The sequence below is a fragment of the Tenrec ecaudatus genome, chromosome 8, assembly GCF_050624435.1.
Source record: "Tenrec ecaudatus isolate mTenEca1 chromosome 8, mTenEca1.hap1, whole genome shotgun sequence".
NCBI lineage: Eukaryota > Metazoa > Chordata > Mammalia > Afrosoricida > Tenrecidae > Tenrec > Tenrec ecaudatus.
Genome location: NC_134537.1, coordinates 20,602,405 through 20,625,069, shown reverse-complemented (window position 1 = coordinate 20,625,069; position 22,665 = coordinate 20,602,405). Strand labels below are relative to the sequence as shown.

At 42.9% G+C, this 22,665-nt stretch overlaps 1 protein-coding gene and 1 pseudogene across 2 annotated transcripts; one reads left to right on the top strand and one right to left on the bottom strand.

The window, feature by feature from the left end:
• Nucleotides 1-1,507: 1,507 nt before the first annotated feature.
• Nucleotides 1,508-22,271, bottom strand: ZNF639 (zinc finger protein 639). Of its 2 annotated transcripts, none has more exons than XM_075556066.1 (5): nucleotides 22,227-22,271; nucleotides 16,711-16,779; nucleotides 15,080-15,190; nucleotides 8,916-9,050; nucleotides 1,508-8,418 (listed from the first exon to the last, which is right to left on the bottom strand). In XM_075556066.1, exons 2-5 carry the CDS (start codon nucleotides 16,766-16,768, stop codon nucleotides 7,268-7,270), a joined length of 1,455 nt encoding a protein of 484 aa, XP_075412181.1. In that variant the 5' UTR covers nucleotides 16,769-16,779; nucleotides 22,227-22,271; the 3' UTR covers nucleotides 1,508-7,267. The 2 variants fall into 2 exon arrangements, with proteins under 2 accessions (XP_075412181.1, XP_075412180.1); XM_075556065.1 differs by lacking the exon at nucleotides 22,227-22,271 and adding an exon at nucleotides 21,490-22,022.
• Nucleotides 17,811-18,035, top strand: LOC142454659 (cx9C motif-containing protein 4 pseudogene; annotated as a pseudogene).
• Nucleotides 22,272-22,665: the final 394 nt, after the last annotated feature.

Sequence of the window (22,665 nt, the reverse complement as noted above, 5' to 3'; positions counted from 1 at the left end):
GTGCCTCCAGCTCCTATATGCACCAGTGTACAACCTCTGCTCTATCCAGACTTGCAAGGTAGAATTCGGATCATGGTAGTGGGGGGGGGGAGCATTTAGGATCTGGGAGAAAGCTGTATTCTTCATCGGTGCTACATCGCACCCTGACTGACTCATCTCCTCCCTTACACCCCTCTGTGAGGGGATCTCCAGTGGCCAACAAATGAGCTTTGAGTCTTCACTCTGCACTTCCCCCTTCATTCACTATGGTGCGATTTTTTTTTTTTGATGATGCCTTATACCTGATCCCTTTGACACCTCGTGATCACACAGGCTGGTGTGCTTCTTCCATGTGGGCTTTGCTGCTTCTGAGCTAGATGGCCGCTTGTTCAGACTGTTACATTATATACAGATCAATAGATATATAATACAAGAAATGAACAGTTAAATTATAAAGCATTACAAATGGCTCAGTGCAACTCACTCCCGTGAGATAGTTGTGAGACAGTAGCAGTCCTTTAAGTCTTGAGGGCTGCCAGGTAGTCCTCTGTAGAGAGAGCGCTAGGCTATCCCAGCACAGGCAGCAAATAGCAAGGCAGGTCACCAACTGTCAAGTCCCCAGCTCAAGACATGTAAATTCCAATTGTGTGGTCTTAAAGGGACCTCAACTTACAGCGACACAGTCCACAGGCTAGGCATCCCACAGGTAGTGTAGCCTGTAAATTGAGGCACAGAACAAGCAAGGCAGCCACACACTGGTCCGATGATCAAAGAGCAAGAGACAAGAAAGGCGAGGCTCACCAAGCCATTTATCTCTGCGCTCTTTAATTAATCCCACTTGTGTTTATCGGCCAGGCAGGCACAATAAACTAACTCTCTCACAGTCCAACACATAAACAACAATGCCACTAGGACTCCTAGTAAGAGGTTCAAAATGGTAGAACAACTCTGTGGCCTTTTGTTATTGACTTGTTCCCCACTCGACTTACAACGTGAGACACCTGTTCCTGATTCTGACATGAGTGAGTGGAGCACAAATTAGTGGTAGTTACAAAATGTTGTCAATTTGAGACTATTAAGAGTAAAGGGGTGGAGTTTAGTCTGTCAATCAAGTTGCAGATTGATGACATCATTTGGATATAGTAAGGAGATAAATAGCTCATTGGAGGTGGGACACATGCTCCTGCCTGTGAGACATTCCTGTTGACAAGACACATGGAGCTACTCTAGAGCTCTGGAGCTGGAGAGTTCTTTCTTCTATTTCCTTGACTTTCCTGTCATGTTCGGCCTTCATTTGGGTTTCAGTAATTCCTCTCGGTTACATTGCCCTTGATCAAGTCCTACCAGGCTTCCTACACCCTCCTCGCCTTTGATTTTGGATCACTTGTTCCCTTGTCCCTGGGTTTGTTAACACCCACTTCCATTCCCCCTCCTCCCACTCCCATGTCCCATCAGAACTGTCTATCTGTTGTTTTCTCCTCCAGCTTATTTATCCATCCTATCTTATCTAGATAGACCTGCAGATAATATGCACAAAAACAAGATAGAGCAAGAGAAAGCAACAAAAGAAAACAAAACAACAAAAACGACAAATATGTTGACCTTTAGGAGTGTTTTCTGGTCAAGTCTGATGGGGTGCCATGCCCTGGCCCCACAGTCTATTTTTAGTGTTCCCTGGGGTCTCAGTTGCTCTGTTCCCCTTGCTGTTCTGTTGCTCACCATTAGAGTTTCACCTGAGTGTGGTGGGGTCAGATGGGGTGCAATTCCTGCACTGTGCCTCCAATGTTGTCCCAGCCCCAGTTAGTCTTTATGGCTGGCTAAGAGCTCACCTGATTCTCTTCCAACCTCCTGTAGGGGGCCTTCAGGCATGTGTAGGGACAGCCTCTGTCCCTGTTTTGTTACCTAACACAATGACATCAAATGCAGGAAGATCACAGGCCAGTGGGTGGAATGTCTGGTGGATCCAGTGGTGGTGGAAGCATCTCAGGACTGGCAGGGGTCTCCACATGGCTCCCCCAGGGCCAGGGCACTAGCGTAGCTTCATGTGTCTTGTCAGTAGGGGTGTCTCATAGGAAGTGAGCATGTATCCAGCCTCCAGTGAGCTATTTTTTTTCTTTTCTTTTTTTGTGAGTGAGTGAATAAGACCATGAGTGAGTGAGACCATAAGTGAGTGAGACAGTGAGTCACTATTTGTCTTCTTAGTGCCTCCAAATGAGCTCCTCAATCTGACTTTATTGATAGGCGAAACTCCACCTCTTCACTCTTAATAGTCTCAAATTGACAACAGATTATGTAACTACCACAACACTCTACCAAGTCCTGTTTACCACATTTGTATTTGTACCTATTCCAAACAAAGATGACCCAGGAGAATGTTCAAATTATAGAACAATACTAACATCACATGCAAACCCAATTTTGCTGAAGTTTATCCAACAATAGCTACAGCAGTACAGTGATAGGCAGCTGTCAGAAATTCAGGCCAAATAAGGTAGATGATGTGGAACAAGGGTTATCATTGCCAATGTCAGATGAATCTTGGCTGAAAGTAGAGAATACTAGAAAGATGCTTGTGTTTTACCGCCTGTGTGAACCATAATAAACTATTGATAACCTTGAAGAGAATAGTAATTCCAGAAAAAACTAATTGTGCTCATCTGAATCCTAAATGTGGATCAAAAGGCCATTCTGTGAACAGATTCAGGGAATACCGCATGGCTTAAAATCAAGAGGTGTGTGGCAGGGTTGTAACCTCTCGTCATACTTATTCAATCTGTATGCTGAGCAAATCATCAGAGAAGCTGGACTACCTGAAGAAGAACTGAGTATCAGGATTGGAAGAAGTGTTAATAGTGATTTTGAAAATGCAGATGATATCCTTACTTGCTGAAAAGTGAGGACATACAACCCTTGCTGATGAAGATCAAGGTTTGTAGCCTTTGACATGGATGGTTTATGACTTCATGTAAATAAAATTAAAATCCTTCCAACTTTACCAATGAGTAATAAGCAAAGGAGGATTGAAGTTGTCAAGGATTTTCTTTCACTTGGATCCACAATCAATGCTCAGGAAAGTAGCAGTCATAAGATCAAGCAACACATTGCATTGGGTGAATCTGCTGCACAAGACTTATTTAACATGTTGAAGAGCAAGACTGCTTAAGGGCTACTATGCGCCTGACCCAAGCCGTGGTATACTTAATCACCTCCTATGAAAGTGAAAATTGAATATTGAATAAGCACAACTCAAGAAAAATCAAGGCCTTTGTGTTACGGTGCTAGCAAAGAATGTTGAAAGTTCCACGAACCGTCGACAGTAGGTACAAAATTGGGAATAACAGCAACCAGAAGGCTCCTTCCAAGTACAAATGGGTGAGACTGCATCTCCTGTACCTCGGACATGCTATCAAGAGAAACCACTTCTTGGAAATGGACATCATGCTTGGTCGAGAGGGAGGGAAAAAGAGAAAGATCCTCTGCAAGATGGGTTGACTCAGTGGCTACAATGGACCCAGAGATAATTTCAAGAACAGTGCGGGGTGGGCAGGGTTTGTTCTGTTGAGCATATGACTGGGAACCAATTCGACAGTACTCAACACATATCTATCTTTACTTTGTGATAGTCTAACGATCATGTATTTTTCTGTAAATCTATTTTTTTAAAAAAATCCTCAGGGTTTGTCGAGTTTGGGGATTTGTGGAATCAGGGGAAATTCTACTCATTCCTATAGGGTTGCTATCTATGAATTAACATCGACTTAATGGCAGTGAGTTTGGTTTGGTTTTTTGGTTCTTAATTGTACTGGGAAAATATGCTGTCATTAAAAAAATCATTTTATTGGGGGCTCATACAACTCATCACAATCCATCCATCGTGTCAAGCATACTTGTACATTTGTTGCCATCATTTACAAAATGAGCCCTTGGTATTAGCTTCTCATTTTTTCCTCCCTCCCCTACGAACCCTTGATTATTTATAAATCATTTTTCCAAAGTCCCTACACTTCACCCACTTTTCTGTTGTTTATCCCCCCCCAGGGAGGGGGTTATATGTACATCACTGTGATTCATTCACCCTTTCTCTCCTCACCTTCCCCTTCCCCTTCCCCTCCTGGTATGGCTACTCTCATTATTGTTCCTGAGGGGTTTATCTGTCCTGGATTCCCTGTGTTTCCAGCTCTTATCTGTACCCATGTACATCCTCTGGTCTAGCCAGATTTGTAAGGTAGAATTGAGGTCATGATACTGGGGTGTGGGGAGGAAGCATTAAAGCACTAGAGGAAAGTTGTATGTTTCATCAGTGCTACACTGCACCGGAAATTAATTTTCACTAATGTGATTTATTTTGGGTTTGGGTAATTATTGTTTAAGAAGGTTACTATAACTGAACTCAAACAAAAAAGTTGTGGTATTTGTAATACAGAAAACTTTTACCCAGAATGATCTTTACATCTCTGCTGTGAAGTAGACTACAAATAATTACAGCACACGCCACAATAATACTAATAGGTTTAGTTCTTAAACTTACAAATTAAGCATAAAAACATTTAAATTACACATGACAGCTTTTGGTCTTGTGAATTTATAATTTATACCGTAAATATACACATTAAAAAATATATACACATCTTTGTCTTAGATTTTTGTCTTATTCTCTGGTGGGATTAACAGAGAAACAAAACAAAGATTAATGATAAATTAGCAGGCTCAAAAACAATTAATGGTGCTAAAGGCTACTGCAAGAAATGAAAAAAAAAAACCCAGTATATATGTGGGCAACAATTCAGAAATTATAGGCATTAGACCTGTGAAACTGAGAAAATGGTTAATATAGGGACTCAAATTCAGAGAAACCCAAGACTACAGAAAGGCAATTTTATACCTACCAAATTAGCACATTTGCAAGCAGGAAGAGGAAAAGCTTGGAATCCTTCACATGTGTTTTCAAAATCTGGAGCACAAAGGAAATGCTTTGGAATGTTAAAAGCAACAATTCTTTAACAGGTAAAGACAGAAAAAACAAGGAAAACAACTCTAACCCATCATGACTGTTCACTGCTGCCAAGTATTCTCTTGATGTGCTAATAAACACCAGTCAGTATGCTTTCTCAGACTGGAATTGTGAATCAAGTCACAACAGAGTTCGATGGAAATGTGTCTTTGAAAAGAAAATTGATTTGTGGTTGGAAAAACATTTTTCTAGGGATATATTTTAAGTTTAAAATATAAACCAGCTATGTCAGCAATTTAGGATCTATCACAGACTCACTTAAAAACTGAATCAAAGCAAAAAAAAATCGCTGGACAAACTGTCAGTGGGTTGTGGCTTCCAATTGCAGACTCAACAGAAAGTACAGAAATATATGGTTCCGAACATGCATGTCCGTAGTGAGTAGTTGCATTAATCTCATTGATGTGACCACTGACCCAATGTAGAGGCAAAATACAGAATTTAAAAACAAACATTCAAGGATTGTGTGCTATTTAAAAATCAAATTTCTCCAGCTATCTACCCTTGTAAAGATTTAAAGTCTCGGAAACACAGGGGAGTAGTTCGACTCTGTCCCTCAGGGGTGCCCGAACTGGAATCATTCCTTCGGTAACTTTTTGAGAGGATGTGTGTAGAAAAAGACAAAGCACACTCACCAGAATGACTCAGTGAAGTGACATTTCAAGGACAGACTTTAGCTTTATGTAACACGGTGTCATGGAAATAGTACCTGACCTGAAGCCAAGTAGCCTGTCTGCTATAATGGGTTATGTGATCTTGGGCTAATTACAAGCTAAGTTTTTATTTTCATAAGAAACTTATCTGAAACGCCAAGGCTGTGATAGAGAGGGTGTGTGTGTGTGTGTGTGTATGTGTTTAGGATTCTCTTCCAACTTGAATTGTGATACTTTTACCTGACAGACCTCCTTGACCGGCTTCTTCCCCTCCCTCGACCAAGTAAATAACATTATGGCTTCTAAGAACACCAGTTAAAAAACCAGTTGCAGTGGACAGATTCCAACTCAGAGCACCGATGTGTCACGGAGTGGTCAAAGCTGAGGTTGGAAGCAGATCACCAAGCCTTTGAGTCACCACTGAGTGGACTTAGGACTTCAATCCTTCAATTTGCAGTGGGGTTCCTTAATCTCGTGCATAAACCAAGGAGAATAGGAACATAGCTATACATCTATGACAAAATTATTTACAGACACAATTCAAAAGATGATGAGTTTTGAGGGCAATTGTAGCCGCCATTCTCAAAATGGACTTCAGTGATATAACTGCAGGCTGTACCAGAGGTCTTTTCAACTCTCAGTATCCCGGGACGTGGTACTGTTTGCAGGCATGTTTGTTGTAGTTGAGGCCAATGAGCTTCTGCTACCTTTTTGGTACTGTTATTTCAGAAGTGAAACAATTTTCGCCATTGTTAAAAGTAATTTATACATTATCATGCTAGCAGCCCCTTTCTTTCTTTTATATAATCTTTTACACATTACTGCAATCCCTTCAGTGCATTCCAACAGATCATTTAACACCAGAAGTTTGACCCTAAGTTTGCAGCAAACACTGCCGATCAAATGCTGACACGTTCTGAGTTATGAAAAGGCTTTTCCTTTACTGCCTGATCCCTCACCAGTTCCATCCCTCCCTGCGGACAGTTAAAATGACTCAACACCTAGATAAGGGCTTAGCAACAATATTAAGAGAAAGCTAGAATTACCGAAAACCAGAGTGTCTGACAAGAATGGGGTCTTTCCTCTCTGCAGCAGCATTGACCTCTTAGTGTTACTAACGTGCCCACTGATGCCATGGGGGAACATACTAGTGGGGAATGCAAAAGGGGCGCGGGGTTATGGTTAGTGGACGCACCTCAGGGCATCATCACACACAGGGGAGTGCTTTCAGATCTGGTTCAGTGCTGGACTTTAATGACATCATATGTGAAGTGATTCATCACTGAAAACCGAGTTTGTCTTGTGTCCGTGTTTGTTTGCTTAAAACAACTCACGAGCACCTATCATAACAGAAGTTTCTTCAGTACAATTTTTTTGAACAATTCATGAGATTGGAGCACATGCAATAGAAAGAGTCACCAAAGTATTCCATTCACCATGGAATCAAAAATAACACATTTCAGGTGAATTATATGCTGACAATGTTGCAAAGCCATAAAAACTGAAAATTAAAAACATTCTTGTTAAAGGCATTTCCCTTAAATCATCTTTAAGATCATCCATTTCAACATCTCAAAATAAAAAACCCAAACCAAACCCCAAATTTATTTTACATTGACATTAATCAAGTTGTCTCATGAACCGGAAGGTGGCTTATTAATTCCCTTTCATTTCCAAACCTCATCAAGCAGTCACTACATTTATGAGGTAAGTCAGCCGAGTGCTTGAAATCTAGGTGAATTTTAAGGTCTTCGATCTGCCCTGTTGAGTATTCACAATACTGGCATAAATAAATCCCCTCAGATAAATGTGAATTTAAATGCTTGCAATATTCTAGCATACTGGAAAAGCCTCTCCCGCAGTCATCACAAACGTGAGGGAAGATTTTAGTGTGTTCAATAGCAACATGCCTGTTGACATTTGTATGAAGTCGACTCCGAAAACCACATACTTGACATACAAAGAAGTTTTTACATTTGTCGAAGGTGATTTTGCTTAAGAGGCTGTATTGTCCATGCTCTCCATGGTTATACTTATCGCTTAACTCTATTAATTTACACGCGTGCTCATTTACCACGTGGCTATGCAAATCTTCCGGGTCATTTGTTTCATGTTCACAGAACTGGCACAAGTACTGCTCGTCACAGCTGTGCTCCTGGAAATGTAAGTAGAGCTCACTGCTCGAGGAGAAGTGCACATCACACTGCTCACACCAATAGAGGTGATCGCTGAAATGGGTATCTGCGATGTGCTGGCTGAGGTTCTCAAAAATCACGGTTTTGTAATCGCAGTATTTACAAATGTAGGGATCCTCCTCGTGCAGTTTGGCGTGTTCAATCAGAAGCATGTTGGTCGAGAACGTTTCTTTGCACACGCGACACACATTTGAATCAGTGCGTTTATGCTTCAGGATCATGTGCTGCTTTAAGTCAGAAAAATATTTGCTGTTGAACTCACAAAGTTCGCATTTATAGAGACCACTGCTATTAGCTCTCAGTAATGGCCATTTCTGCTGGGCAGTCACATTCAAAGCTTGGCTCTTGTCAAGAATTTTACAAAGCTTGGCTGGTGGCTCTTCATCGGTTTGGTCCTGGAGACTCTCTGAGGAATTGTTTTCTGCCTCTAGATCATAATCTTCAGAAATTGCATGTACCTCGGCAGCAATTGGAACATCTTCGGCAGTGCGAACCTCAGGACTCTCCTCTTGCGTTTGCTGGTTGACTGACTCAGGTGAGTCACATTCTTCATCATAAATTTCAATATCAGCAGACTTTTCTGGAAAGTAAAATCCAGTCTATTATTATAATAAAACCTATTAAAAGAAATGCAACCAGCAATTTAAAAAGAATAACTGGACTAATAATGATAGTAGCAATACCAGAAAGGTAAGGGGAAGGTGGGGGGAGTTAGGGGGAACCAATCACAATGATCTACATACACCCCCGTCCCTTAGGGATGGACAACAGAGTAGTGGGTGAGGGGAGACATTGGTCAATGTCAAACATGAAAATAAAAATAATTTATAAATGGTCAAGGGTTCGTGAGGAAGGGAGGGAAATGAGAAGCTGATACCAAGGGCTAAGTAGAAAGAAAATGTTTTGAAAATGATGATGGCAGCAAATGTACAAATGTGCTGACACAATGGATAGATGGATGGATTCTAATAAGAGTTGTATGCGTCCCCAATAAAATGATTGGGGAAAAAAAGAATAAACTGCTTCTTCATTGATTGACACAAAAAATATGTCAATAATATGAATTAGTTCTCTAACCTGCAGAAAAGGCAGTGTGGTCTAGAATTCTAAGTACTGGACTAGGAACCAGGTAGTTCTGATTTCTGTTCCTGGCTTTGGTTCCTTCTGTAAATTTTGGCAAGTCATTTGATGTTTCCGTGTCAGAATCGTCATCTGCAAAAGAGGATTTTGAAAAGGACCTGTTATTTATAACAAAGTATTTAGAGCTTAGATTGAGTCATGACAAGAGATGACACCTGTATACCCTATACACACAGAAGGTCTGCCCAAGCAAAGAGTAGCTTTTGCTTCTATGCGCCATCTGGACCAGAACATGCCTTCTGGTGGATATTCACATTTACATTACTGAGCTTGAATGAGTCTGTACTCCCATGATATTGCCGTGGGAATTTAAAGCTGGAGAGGTAACTCCCATGGAGATACAGGCCGGTAGAGAAGACTGAAGGAATCCTAGGGGTAATGGTCATTATGGGTTTGGTTGGTAACCAAAAGGTCAAGGTCAGTGTCTCAAGACCACTCTGTGGGAGAAAGACATGGCAGTTTACTTTGTAAAGGTCACAGATTTGTAAACTCTAAAGGGCAGTCCTGTCCTATCAGGTCTGACTTCACGTTATGGCAAAAGGCTGCTTTTCTAAGAGAATATTGGATTTTTATGATGTTTCATACTAGACTTCTTTAAGATGGTACAACAAATTATCACATAACCTACACTGTTCCTTTTGCCGTGAACTTCTTAGATTAGTAAAGTATACTTGCTATAATTACTAACACATTGACATAACTGATACATTGTTATAGAAAGTTCCTATTAGGGAATTCTGGTAGTGTAGTGGTTAGGCACTTGGCTGCTAACCAAAGGTTCAAGCCCGCCAGCTGCCATAGGGAAGCAAGAGGCGGCCATCAGCCTGTGAAGATTCCAGCCTTGGAAACTCTATGGGGCAGTGCTATTCTGCCTCACAGGATTACTGAGTTGGAATCAACTCAGTGGTTGTGGGTTTGGCTTTTGGTTTATAGGGTTTCTTTGAGTCCGAACTTATATAATAGCAATGGGTTTTGGTCTTTGGAGAAGTCCATACTTTAACCAGGTATTCTAAAGTTGACCTAAAGTCCCTTCTCTATTCCAGGATCTCACCAGGAATACTGGGTGGCATCTGGTTTTTGTCTCCTTAGGCCTCTCTGGGCTATGCCAGTTTCGAGGAGTATTGGTCAGGTATTTCGCAGAACGCCTTACTGATGGAATGTGTTTGATGTTCTTCTCACAGTCAGATGGGAGTTTGGGTTACCAGAAGGTGGACAATATAAGTGCCATTTTTCACGACAGTGTATGGACAGCACATATTACAGACTTCTGACTATTGACGATAACCTTGACTACCTACTATATCATTTCTCACGTTTGTCCTCTGTAAGGCCACCCTTTCCCTTTTGTATACTGCATGCTTTGGAAGGAAATCACTACTCAAAGCCCTCTTTTAAGTAGTTCCATCGCCTTGAGACAGGCACACCTGTATGCATAATTAGGAATTGGTTTATATATAACAGATTTCTTTCTTCTCTCCCATTTGTTTATTTGATCTTTTAAAAAAATATCAGCTTGAACAGAGATTTATTTACACTTCCGTTTATAACCCAATACTTTATTTTGTTGTTTCTCAAAGGTTCCAGCTTTGGCTACTGTGTGCTCCTCTAAGCAATGGGTTTTGTTCTGCCCACTTCCACACTTTCTGGCATGATATAGTGCGCAGACTCATCCTGTAGATTTCCTGCCCCAGTTCTAGAATCAGCTAGTTCTCCAAGGAGCTACTGAAAACAAACAAAGCCCAAAACTGACTTTTATTGAAGAACAGTATTAGAAATAAACGTCTAGACATTATGTGTGCAGGTTTGGCATTTTAAAAATGTTGCAGGTTTGGCATTTAAAAAATGTGCTTTTAGTTGAAACGACAAAAAGTATGTGTACATCCTAACCTGTGCACATATGCAATCATGTCTATCTTGAACTACATTATGAGTTTATACTGATGAATCATTCTATTAAAATTTCTATGTAAATAAAACTCCCAGTATAGGAGCTCAATGGATTGGGAGCTCCCGTGATTCCAAAGGAAGAAGAGATCAAGTATAAGTTGTTCTTATCACCCACCTAATGCTCTAGAACAGGGCTTCTTAAAGCTTTCCCACTCCCAACTCCTTTTTGTCAATAAAAACACCTTGGGTTCAGGCAAAGGGTAGTCATAGTGATTTAAATACAGGCATATAAAGATGTAAATATATTTATATACGACGAGGGAGAAAATAGATCTATGTACATATATTTATAAGTTTAGTATTAAGAAAACAGATGGAAAGTGGGCCCCTGCTCAAGTACTCCATCAACACAAGAACACTTTGTTCTAACAATTCGGCAGTCTGAGATGCTTACCTGCCTGGCACGATCGCTTATGATAATGGGTGCACAATCAAATGTGGAGAAAGCTGATGGTGCCCAGCTACCAAAAGATATAGCACTTGAAGTCGCTGAAGACAATGGGTGCACAAACAAATGTGGTGAAGAAAGCTCATGATGCCCAGCTACCAAAAGATATAGCACCTGGAGTCTTAAAGACCTGTAGATAAACAAGCAGCCATCTAGCTGAGAGACAACAAAACCCACACGGAAGAAGCACACTGATCTGTCCTGACTCGATCACTGCGGACAAAGTGGGTGCATAAGCAAAAGTTGTGAAGAAAGCTGAGGGTACCCAGCTATCAAATGATGTACCATCTGGGGTCTTAAAGGCTTGAAGACAATTAAGCGGCCATCTAGCTTAGAAACAACAAAACCCACACAGAAGAAGCATACCAGCCTACCCCGACACGAATGCTGAAGACAAAGTGGTTGCAATAGGCAAATGTGGTGAAGAAAGCTGATATTGAATCTGGGTTCCCATAGGCTGGATGATAAACAAGGGGCCATCTAACTGAGAAACAACAAAGCCCACATGCTAAATGCACACCAGACTGGGAGATGACAAGGCGTTGAAGGGATCAGGTATCAGGCATCAAAGATGAAAAAAAAAAAATCATAGCATTGTGAATGAGGGGTAGTGCAAAGTGGGGACCCAAGGCCTATCTGGGGGAAATTGGACATCCCCTTCCAGAAGGGCTGTGGGGAAGTGATGAGCCAGTCAGAGTGCAGTGTAGCAACGATGAAACATACATTTTTCCTCTAGTTCTTAAATGCTTCCTCCCCCCACTATCATGATCCCAATTCTACCTTAAATGTCCAGGTGGACTGGAGGATGTACACTAGCAGAGATAAGAACTGGAGATACAGGGAATCCAGGACAGATGAACCCCTCAGGATCAGTGGTGAGAGTGGCGATATTGAGAGGGTCAAGGGAGGGTGAGGGAGAAAGGGGGAACAGATGACAAGGTCTACATATAACCTCCTCCCTGGATGACGGACAGTGGAGAACTGGGTGAAGGAGATGTCAGATGGTGTAAGATATGATAAAATAATAATTATTTATAAATTATCAAGGGGGAAGGGGGAGCGGGGAAAGAGGGGGGAAATGAGGAGCTGATACCAAGGGCTCAAGTAGAAAACAGGTGTTTTGAGAATGATGATGGCAACGTATGTATGAATGTGGTGGACACAAATGATGTATGTATGGATTATGAAAAGAGTTGTATGAGCCCCTAATAAAATGATTTTAAAAAAAGAAAAGTTTTTATCCAATTGCCTTTATTGCTGCACATGCCACTTTTAAATTATTGAAAAGGCTCCTACTCTTTTACTAATCCCATACATCCATTTCCACTGTTACTGCTCTATTCTGACCTTTAACGATCCATTCAGGACTAGTGGCGAGAGTGGTGATACTAGCAGGGTAGAGGGAAGGTAGGGTAGAAAGAGGGAACCGATTACAAGGATTCACATATAACCTCCTCCCTGGGGGATGGTCAACAGAAAAGTGGGTGAAGGGAGATGTCGGACAGTGTAAGATATGAAAAAATAATAATTTATAAATTATCAAGGGTTCATGAGGAAGGGGGGACCAGGGAGGGAAGAGGGGGTGGGGAATGAGGAGCTGACACCAAGGGCTCAAGTAGAAAGCAAATGTTTTAAGAATGATGGCAAAAAATGTATGAACGTGCTTGACACAATGGATGTATGGATAGATTGTGATAAGAGTTGTAGGAGCCCCCAATAAAATGATTTAAAAAGAAAAGAAAAAAATTGTAGTATCATATCGTATCATTCAATCACTTTTTTGACCTATTTTAAAGTTGTCTCTATTTAAAAAAAGGGAGGACGGGGTGGGTAGACATGGACTCAGTGCCCACGGGCCAGAGATGTGAGCAGCCTCGCAGTGATGCGGCATGCACTGGAAAGTGGATTATTGAAGATTAGTTAGGCTAAAATTTAGCACACCCTCATTTGATCTCCCCTATGAGCCATCTTAATGTTCTAGTTTTTAATATTTTTGCTTTCTTTCTGAGGTTTCATCTGTTTTAATTTGTTAGTTTTTTAATGTTCTCTGTATATGAAATTCATGATAGGAAAACACAGAGAGGTATTAACTGGATTAATGGCTCTCTAGGGCTTTGCACAAGAGGTGGGGCTCTAATACAATTAGTACAAGAACATAGAACATGTATTAAAACTGATTGCGGTAATGATTGTCCTACTCCTCTCAATTGTGTGATATGTGAAGAATTAGATGCCAATAAACTTGCTTTAAAAACTTGACTACTGAAAAAAAACACCACCTTGGGTTCATTATGTATTAGGTTTTGGATTCTGGGTTGTTTCGAGTTCAGAAACTCTTGCCAAACTTCTCCCGATTCACTCATCTTCCCCCATGTGGGGCCATGACCCACAATTTAAGAAGCTTTGCTCTAGTAAAGAGGAGCCATAGTATGGATACAAGTTGGAAAACACCTAATCCTCCACCTGCTCTTTCTTTTCTTTAGCTCCCTAGACTGCATGGTATGGCTCAGTTTTAAAGCTGTGCATACATCTATTCTTAACCTTGGACTACAAATGTGCCCCAGGTCTGGGCCATTCCTGCTTTGCCATCAAGTCCTAGCCAATACAAATGGATTTAGATGAGTGAGATTTTTATTTGTAAGTCTGATAATCTAAGATATTAAAATTCCCTTAGCTGCTTAAAAAAACCAACCCAAACAATAGAAGCAGGGAAAGACACAGGGCAGAGTGCAAAGTTACAGGCAATGAAAATAAAACCATTATATACCATATGTACTCATGTATAAGTCCAGTTCTCAGCACATTTTTAATGCAGTTTTTGTGGTAAAACGAGGTGCCCTGGCTGATATTCGGGTTGGCTTATACTCGAGTGTATACGGTGCAATCTTTCAATGATGAAGGTACTATCAGATGCATGGGTAGATAGGATGGTTGAATGAGAGTGGGAGTACACTAATGAATATATAGGCCTGACCAAGGATACTTGTACATGGTTACTTACTTCTGCTACACATATGTCCATGCATGTGGTAGAACACATGGGGAAAAGTTATGAACACATCTTAAGCATAAACAAACATATCCAGGAAATGAATCCCTTGGCCCAGGAGCTCAGGCCTACAGTCTTGTGAGACACCATGGTCAACTGACACAAACAAAGTCCATAAAGACAATGTTCTGCATCCTACTTTGCTGAGTAGCAACTGGGGTCAGTGAAAAGTTCGTGAATGGCCCCCTAAGGTACAATTATTGAGTCTCTTGTCCAGAGGATGGAAGAGTGATGGAACTGAAGAACGCATGCAAACAATTAGTGCGACAGACTAAGGGCCCACTTGAACGTCAATCTTCACAATCCTGAGACCAGATGAACTACATGGTTCCTGGCTGCCATTACCAACTATTCTGAAAGGGATTCACATGAGAAGGTCCTGGATGGAGTTGACAGGATTGAAATGAATGAGATGAAGCAAATGTGTATGAAATGCTGCATGTAAAACTGATAATGTACTCTATCAACCGTAACCCACACCCAACTCACAGTGAAAAGATAAACAAAGAAAACGTAGTTTACTTTAATTAAAACAAACACCCGCCTGTTTGGAAATCATTACTTTCACCCCACCTTTCTCATTTTCAAATAAGGAAGAAAAATAAATACGTAAAAGTAACATTAAGGAAAACATTTTGGAATATAACATAGACATACCTTTGTTATCAAAATATCTCAGATCTGGCTGCCTCATAGAACAGACACTATAACAATGATCAGAAAAAATCCCACTGAATCCATCTGCAATTCTGTTTATTCCAGAGGAATCTGAATATAAAACAAAACAAAAAACATTTTGAGCACAGTAACAAATACGTATTTGTGATAGACCTGCTTTGCCATGCTGCAGGTATGTAGCTTGAGGCTGGTGGATTCTGTCTTGCATTGCTTGAGCTCGATATCCCATCCCGGCCTGCTTCACTAAGCTCCAGAGCTGCTGACTATTGGTGACCATGGCCAGCCCTCCTATTTGTTACCTGTAGGTGGACTCTGCCTATATTGCCCTAGGGATATTTGCTGTCTGCTTCCTTGACCTTGGACCCAGCAGCCCTCATGAACTGAAGGACTTCCAGTATATTAACTGCTCCACAGAAGTGAGTTGAACTGAGCCCTCTGTACTGCTGTGTGGACTAATTAGCTACTATATTCTTTCGTGCTGTATCAACTTTATCTATCTATCTATCTATCAATCAATCTATCTAAAATCAAAAGTGTCCTGGTTTTGTTTCTCTAGAGAAACCTGCCTAACAGTATTTAAGTACAACCATTCTTTTATCCAACCTATATAATTTTAAAATTTTAATTACAGATCCTATAATAAAGTACTACCGGTACTATTTTCCTTAATTTAAAAAGCTCTTCTACTTCAGATCCACAGAGCCTTCCTTTTCCTATACTGCCAAAACATCTTAAAATCAACAAACAAAATGAAAGTTCACATTTTTTGAAGATAATGTACAAGATAGAGATTCTTTCCCATTAATTTTGTACATTAGGTTGAAAAAAAACGTTTCCACTCTGTACATCATTTTAAACACTGTGAATTTTCATTCTCATTGTGCAAGTTTAGACCCCTCGGTGGAGGTTGGCTCTGCTGTCTCAGCAGTGTAAGAGAGGGGTTTCTACATCCATCTGGGGACACTATCAGTGTCATTTGCACACTATCAGTGCATGCAGGCTACATGCTCTGCACGTCAGAGAACATTAAGCCTGGTTTGTTGCTGAATGCCCCCACCTCGGCAAGCCTTGAGATAATTATATTATTCAGAAGTCCTACCTGATCCTCAAGCCCTTTCCCGAAAATCAGGGAGCCCTGGTGTTTGTTGTAGGTTATGCAACGGTGGGTCAGAAAGAGGAGGTTTTCTACTCCAGTACAGAGTTACAGTCTTAGAAACCCACAGGGGTAACTCCACCCGGTCCTACTGGGATGATATTTAGATGCAATGAGCTTGTTTTCAATGACAAAAACATTGCTCACTAAGGTTATTATGCCTGGGGTACAGGCTTGGGAGGAGGCAGATGAGGATGAAACCTCAGATACCTGATTTTAAATATTTACAATCCATGGAGCTGTGATGATAAAATAAAATGTCTACAAATTCTCGTGTCTCCAGGCACATGGCAGACGAGGAATCTAAACGAAGTTTATTTAAATTTTTCTCTGACCTGAAATGAAGATATTTAACTCTTTTTTTCCGTTCATTTGAGAAAATGAATGGGAAAACAATATCACAGGAAACAGAATTAATTTGTGACTCAACTTTAAAACATTTCAATGACATTCTGACCTGAATAACGAGAAGGGTGTAAAGTCTTCCTTTTCCTTTTTTTGGGATATTCATTCATATCTTTTCAATCTAAAGAAGAAGGGGGGGAAGGGTCAGATATGTTACAAACAGTAATTCTTAACATTGTTATTTCTTTCTAACCCACAAAGCATCAGTAACAAGAAATGTGTGCACCGCATGAGAGTCTAATTCATGAAAGCAACACTCAACGTTCTCTCTATAGCTTGGATGTGTGTTTCTAGTCAAGTCTAAACGCAGAGCCCAATTCCTGTTTCTATTAGTAAGGTTGAAAAAGCACCATTTTTAAATGACGCGCCATTGTGAAGAACTACAATAAGCCTTACGTGGTATGCTTATTCAATATATTGTGCTGTGGTACCCTTTAATGAGTTTCATCAGCACAGTTCCTAAAATTAAGACCATTTCAATACAGGCTTCAAGCTGGTACATTCCCTTACAGTGTCATTTTCACAAATAGCATTGATCACATAGAAGAACAGAGTGACTTTCATGGGGAAATTTTCTTTTTGTTCTCATTCACATTTCTGGGAGAACAAAGCAGGTATAGCAACTAGGGTACAGTGAAATTCACACAAAAATGCCACAAAATGATATAATTCGTTTACTACCTTCTACTTAGTGTAATCCTTAATACTGGAGCGAACAAAGCTGAATTATATATTCTCGCCAGCGGTAAAAAACCAAACCAAAACATGTCCGTAGATAAAAGGGAAGAAGTCATAGAGGCAAAAGTAGCTCATGTCTGAGATGTAAGAACCCAATGGTGCCAGATCTTTAATCAACTAGAAAGTTACATAGAAGGAATTAAGTGTATATTCTTTTGAAGAAACGACATTAAGCGCTAAAAGTTATTATACGAGGCGGCTTCAGAAAGTTTGCGGGAACATGGAACTGGAAGGCCATGGAATGTGGACTGGTCTGTCCGAGGTGCTGACCGGGCTGAGTTGGCGACGTCTCCATCAGCGCCCAGCGCCCATTGTGCGTCCGAGCCTGCGTGGCCCGCGCCCCAACGGACAGCGCTGGGAGCCAGCCAGAGGACAGATGGTCTCTGCGACTCAGTCCTTAAACATTCCCTGGCTATGCCACAGAAAGACCCATGCCAGAAACAGGCCTGTGAAATACAGAGATGCTTACAAGCCAACAACTACATGGAATCGAAATGCCAGGCTGTCATCCAAGACCTGCGGAAGTGCTGTGCCAAGTATCCCAAGGGAAAGTCGGTCGTCTGCTCTGGATTTGAAAAGGAGGAGGAAGAAAAGCTGACCCGAAAGTCTGAGTCAAAGTCAAGTCTGCCGGGAAGCTAAATAGCACTCCAGGTTTTCCCCACGTTCTACTTATCCTCCTAGCTCTCTATCTTCCGCCCAGGTAGCAGCAAGCAGCACCCAAAAGAGTCAACTAGAAAAGTTAATGAATATGCTTATCATACATAGAAGAGACAAATACAAATGTATTATAATAAAATGCAGAATGCAATCAAACAGACACCAAATATAATAAAACTGATCTGCTAAAATAAACTTGTGTTTAAGTGCAACATTAAAAAGTGTAAGATTTTGTCATATCTTGCCCTATCGGGAGTCTCCCTTCCCCCCCATTCTCTGCAGTCCGTCTCCCATGGAGGAGGTCACAAGATATGACAAAATAACAATTTATAAATTATCAAGGGCTCATGAGGGAGGGGGGAGCGGGGAGGGAGGGGAAAAAAGAAAAAAAAAAAGAGGACCTGATGCAAAGGGCTTAAGTAAAGAGCAAATGCTTTGAAAATGATTAGGGCAAGGAATGTATGAATGTGCTTTATACAATTGATGTATGTATATGTATGGATTGTGATAAGAGTTGTATGAGCCCCTAATAAAATGTAAAATTAAAAAGAAAAAAGTGTAAGATAAAAAAGTGTAAGCTATAACAAAATAATAATTGATAAATTATCACGTTTTCATGAAGGAGGGAGGGCACCGGGAGGGAGGGGGGGAAATGAGGAGCTTATACCAAGGGCTTAAGTGGAGAGCAAATATTTTGAGAATGATGAGGGGAAAGAAATTACAAATGTGCTTTACACAATTGATGTATGTATGGATTGTGATAAGAGTTGTAGGAGACCCAATAAAATGATTTTTAAAAATTAGAAGAAAAAAAAGATAATGGAATTCTTCCACAAACCTTTTGAAGTCCCCTTGTATGTATGCTTTGAATTAAATTTATCGCAACTATATCCTGACACCAAAATAGGAGTATATAAGTAAAAGAGCAAATTCACTGCTATTGAGTCTCTTCTGACTCGTAGCGACCCTACAGGACAGGGCAGAACTGCCCCTGTAATTCTTCAGGAGAGTGGAAAGCCCTGTCCTCCTGTGGAGAGGCTGGTGGTTTTGAGTTCTGGACCTTGTAGTTAGCAATCTAACATGCAACCAGTATGCAACCAAACCGAAACCAAACTTGCTGCCATCAAGTCAATGCTGGCCATATCAACCGCCTGTGGGTTTCAGAGACTGTAACAGTTTACACGGGTAAAAAGCCCAGTCTTTCTCCCATGGAGCTGCTGGTGGTTTGGAACCACCAACTGTGTGGATGGTAGCCCAACAAGTAACTATTACACCACCAGCAGGACGTCTTAATAGGAGCGTAAGTCTACATTAATTTTTTCACACATGAGGAAAGTAAATAATTTTAGTCACTAAACCCGAGTCAGACATTTAACTGTTAAGGGACTTAAAATAACAGTAAAATACTAATGAGCATCTATTATGTATAGACTGTCAACATACTCTGATCTTATTTAATCTGAATGATAATTTGTACTCCTGGTAAGGAAATTGAGACAAAGTCAAATATGTAGCTCAAAGTTAGACAGCCAGCAAGAGGGATTGGGTTCTGAACACAAGTCTGATTTTAATATGCATGTTCGATCCCTTTATTTTCATTTTGGAAACAGAGAAAGTGATCGTCTCAATTCAAGCAAGTAGCTTAGTATCAGAGAAGGGCTCCCCACCCTTTTTTGCACTGTGGTGGTGGTGCGGTAGAGGGAATATCAGAAAAGAAATGCAGTGTGAAGTTTTCTTCACCCCTCCTATACAGTGCTCTCTCTCTATCCACATCAGCATTTACATGGCAGGCAGAAATGGCATCATAGCTAAACCTATCGTCTAGTGGCCTAAGGGGCCACAGGAACCACAGCTCCCGGAACCCAGAGCTGACTAGATAGAGCCCACTGCTCAGGTGGTCTTGGAGAGATGGGAGGAAAATGTGGGGCAAAAATCAAAATCAGACATGAGACCAGGCTGACTGACTGCAGAGATGCCTGTCGTCAGGTCTGGAGTGAAATTCAATCCGTGACCCAATCTTTGGCTAAACCAAGGGGAACAATAATGCTAGGGAGGTACACACTTCTTAGGCTAATCAACCCTCTGAGACTAAAGGCCCAGACCAAGCGTAGAAGGATGGGGGAGGGAGGATGTTACATAAGCATTTGCTCACTAGTCCCCTGCAAGTTATTCGCTCCGCCTTCACCTCTTAACACCAAAAGCATGTAATGCATGTCTCTGTAGGGAATTAGACATTTCCCCTAGAATCCCTTCACCAGAGAAGCCGCTGCTAACATTCTGGTACACATATTTTAAGTACATTTTTTGACTTTTTCTTGTTACACTGCATCTCTCTTGGTATCTATTCCTATGTAGACATTTACAGTTACAAAACTGAGATCGCGGTACACGAAACATCCAGTTAAAGAAAAGGGCAATGCCAAAAGATACATCAGCATCTCATTTTTCCACCACCCATCAAAACATTTCAACGAATAGGATGCAACCGAACAGGTAGTCAATATCTTTCAAACAGAGGAACCGCCTTTGCAATTTCATGCCATGTAGATAGTTACCTCTAAATTCTTGTAAAACAAATACCTCTCCCCCCAAAAAGCCCCCTTTCACTCGGAGAATGATGTAAACATAATTGAGACACACAAATGCTGCGGAAGAGTTTTAACTAGAACGCTACCTGGCCAACTCATGTCAGTCTTTGTGCTGAAGGAGATGGTAAAAAAACAAACCCAAGGTTTGGTTGGATAGCTACTTCGACACAAACCAAGCAGGGTATTCTGAGAATGATGATGGCAACAAATGTACACATGTGCTTGACACAATGGATGGATGCATGATGATAGAGTTGTACGAGCCCCCAATAAAATGATTTAAAAAGAGCTGTAGGAGCCCCCAATAAAATGATTTATTAAAAATTTAAAAATTAAGAAAAACAAAAACAGGGTGGCTAAGGACCCTACCAGACCACCGCTGGAAGAAAGGAGGCGGTCCACTCCCGAAAACAGTTACAGCCTCGGAAACTCACAAGGGCAGTTCGACCCGGTCCTCTCGGGTCGCTGGGAGTTGGTACAGACTGGGTGGCAGGGAGCGCGCAGACCAACCCGGCCGGGGAAGGAGAGCCCCGGGGCGTCCCGCGCCGGAGTCCCGGCCCGCCCGCGGGAGCCCGAGGGCCGGCGTGGCGCCCAGGGGGAGCCCAGGGTCGCAGGACGGGTCCCGGGGTGCCACGCACCCGAGCCCAGAGACACCAGGAGCACCAGGGGCCGGGCGCCCGGGTGTCCCCCCCGGAGGCGGGGGGCTGGCTTTCGGGGGGTGGGGACGCCATTCCGCCGTGAACAGACGCAGGTTCTCACGTTCAAGGACTCCACCCGCCCTCCCCGCGTGCCCAGATGCGCCCGCCCGCCTGCCCTGCGCGCGGCGGCCGCTCCTCCATCACACTCACCGGAGCCCTGGACCCGGCGCGGCCCGGAGGCAGCGGCGGCCGGGCGGCCCGGGCGCGGGCGGAGGGGCCACACGGCCCTGTCCCCCGAGGGAGGGAGGGAGGGAGACAGGGAGGGGGGACGCGGCTGGGGCGCCCCCGCAGGGCCGGCCCGGGGCTCCGCCGCGCGCCGCACTCCGCGCCCACGCCGGCCCGCAGGCCCAGGCCCGGATCCCGGCCGCCCTCCGCGCCGCGCTGTGCGCCTGCGCCGAGCACCTCTGGGGACCTTCGGAAGGGCAGGGAGGTGAATGGGCGAGGGCGCCGGCGGGGGAGGGGAGCGCGCGGCCTTGCCGCACAGCCGGCCTGGGAGGGACCACCGGGCTCCAGCCCCCCGGGGGGGGGGTATGTGGTGGCGGCCTGCGGCCACCTCCGTAGCCTCGCGGACCTCGGCGATGCGCGGCGCCCCCCCTCCCGAGCCGAGCGAGTGACCCCTCCCTCGGGGACCGCTGGATGCAGGCGACTCTGCTCCGCCCCGGTCCCCGGGGCCTTCCGCTCCTGCCCAAAGCGGCGCCGCGCCGCGCGCCAGCTCCTCGTTTTCCCAGCCTGCTCCGGCAGGGGAAATGCGTAAATGGCCTTGGCAGGTTAAGGGGGGCGGGACGCCGTCAAACCCCAAAGGGTGCCTGCAGCCTGGTGGGGACGAAAAGGGCCACGTCGGCGCCTACGGCCACGTCACGCCTTTGTTGGGGCCCCAAGTGGCATACCGGTCTGGGATGCGCTCCTTAAGGCCCGCAGGTGAAGGTTTTTACGATCAGCCCAGCCGACTTCAAAACCTGGTTGAATGCATGTGACACCAGAGACCTTGCTAGATGACCCTGCTCCTCTTTTTGTCCTTAAGCTCCTCCTACAAGCAGAGAGCCTAATGAGGTAATGGCATCAAAGAACTTGACTTTCAAAACCGAAGGTCTCCCCGTACAAGGATGTTCCGCTGACTGTTTACCACGACTTGTTAAGGTTGTTTTAAACTTAGAAAGCTAAAGGCTTGATTCGTTTTGTAGCCTCAGGAGCCTCAGTTCAAACTTTTAAAATTTAAGTCACAATCCATTGACAATGGCTGGTGATAGGATAAACCGTTTTTAACAGAATGAATGAGGCCTGTGCCTCGTCACGTGCCAGGGTCCAGCAGACAGCGTGGGCAGAAAT

What these genes read in the sequence shown, in the direction of transcription:
- ZNF639 (XM_075556066.1), bottom strand. Translation starts at nt 16,768, where the DNA reads ATGAATGAATATCCCAAAAAAAGGAAAAGGAAGACTTTACACCCTTCT. An exon ending in ACACCCTTCTCGTTATTCAG is followed by an intron (nt 15,191 to 16,710) that starts GTCAGAATGTCA and finishes TTTTATATTCAG; the next exon opens with ATTCCTCTGGAATAAACAGA. An exon ending in CCACACTGCCTTTTCTGCAG is followed by an intron (nt 8,419 to 8,915) that starts GTTAGAGAACTA and finishes TTTACTTTCCAG; the next exon opens with AAAAGTCTGCTGATATTGAA.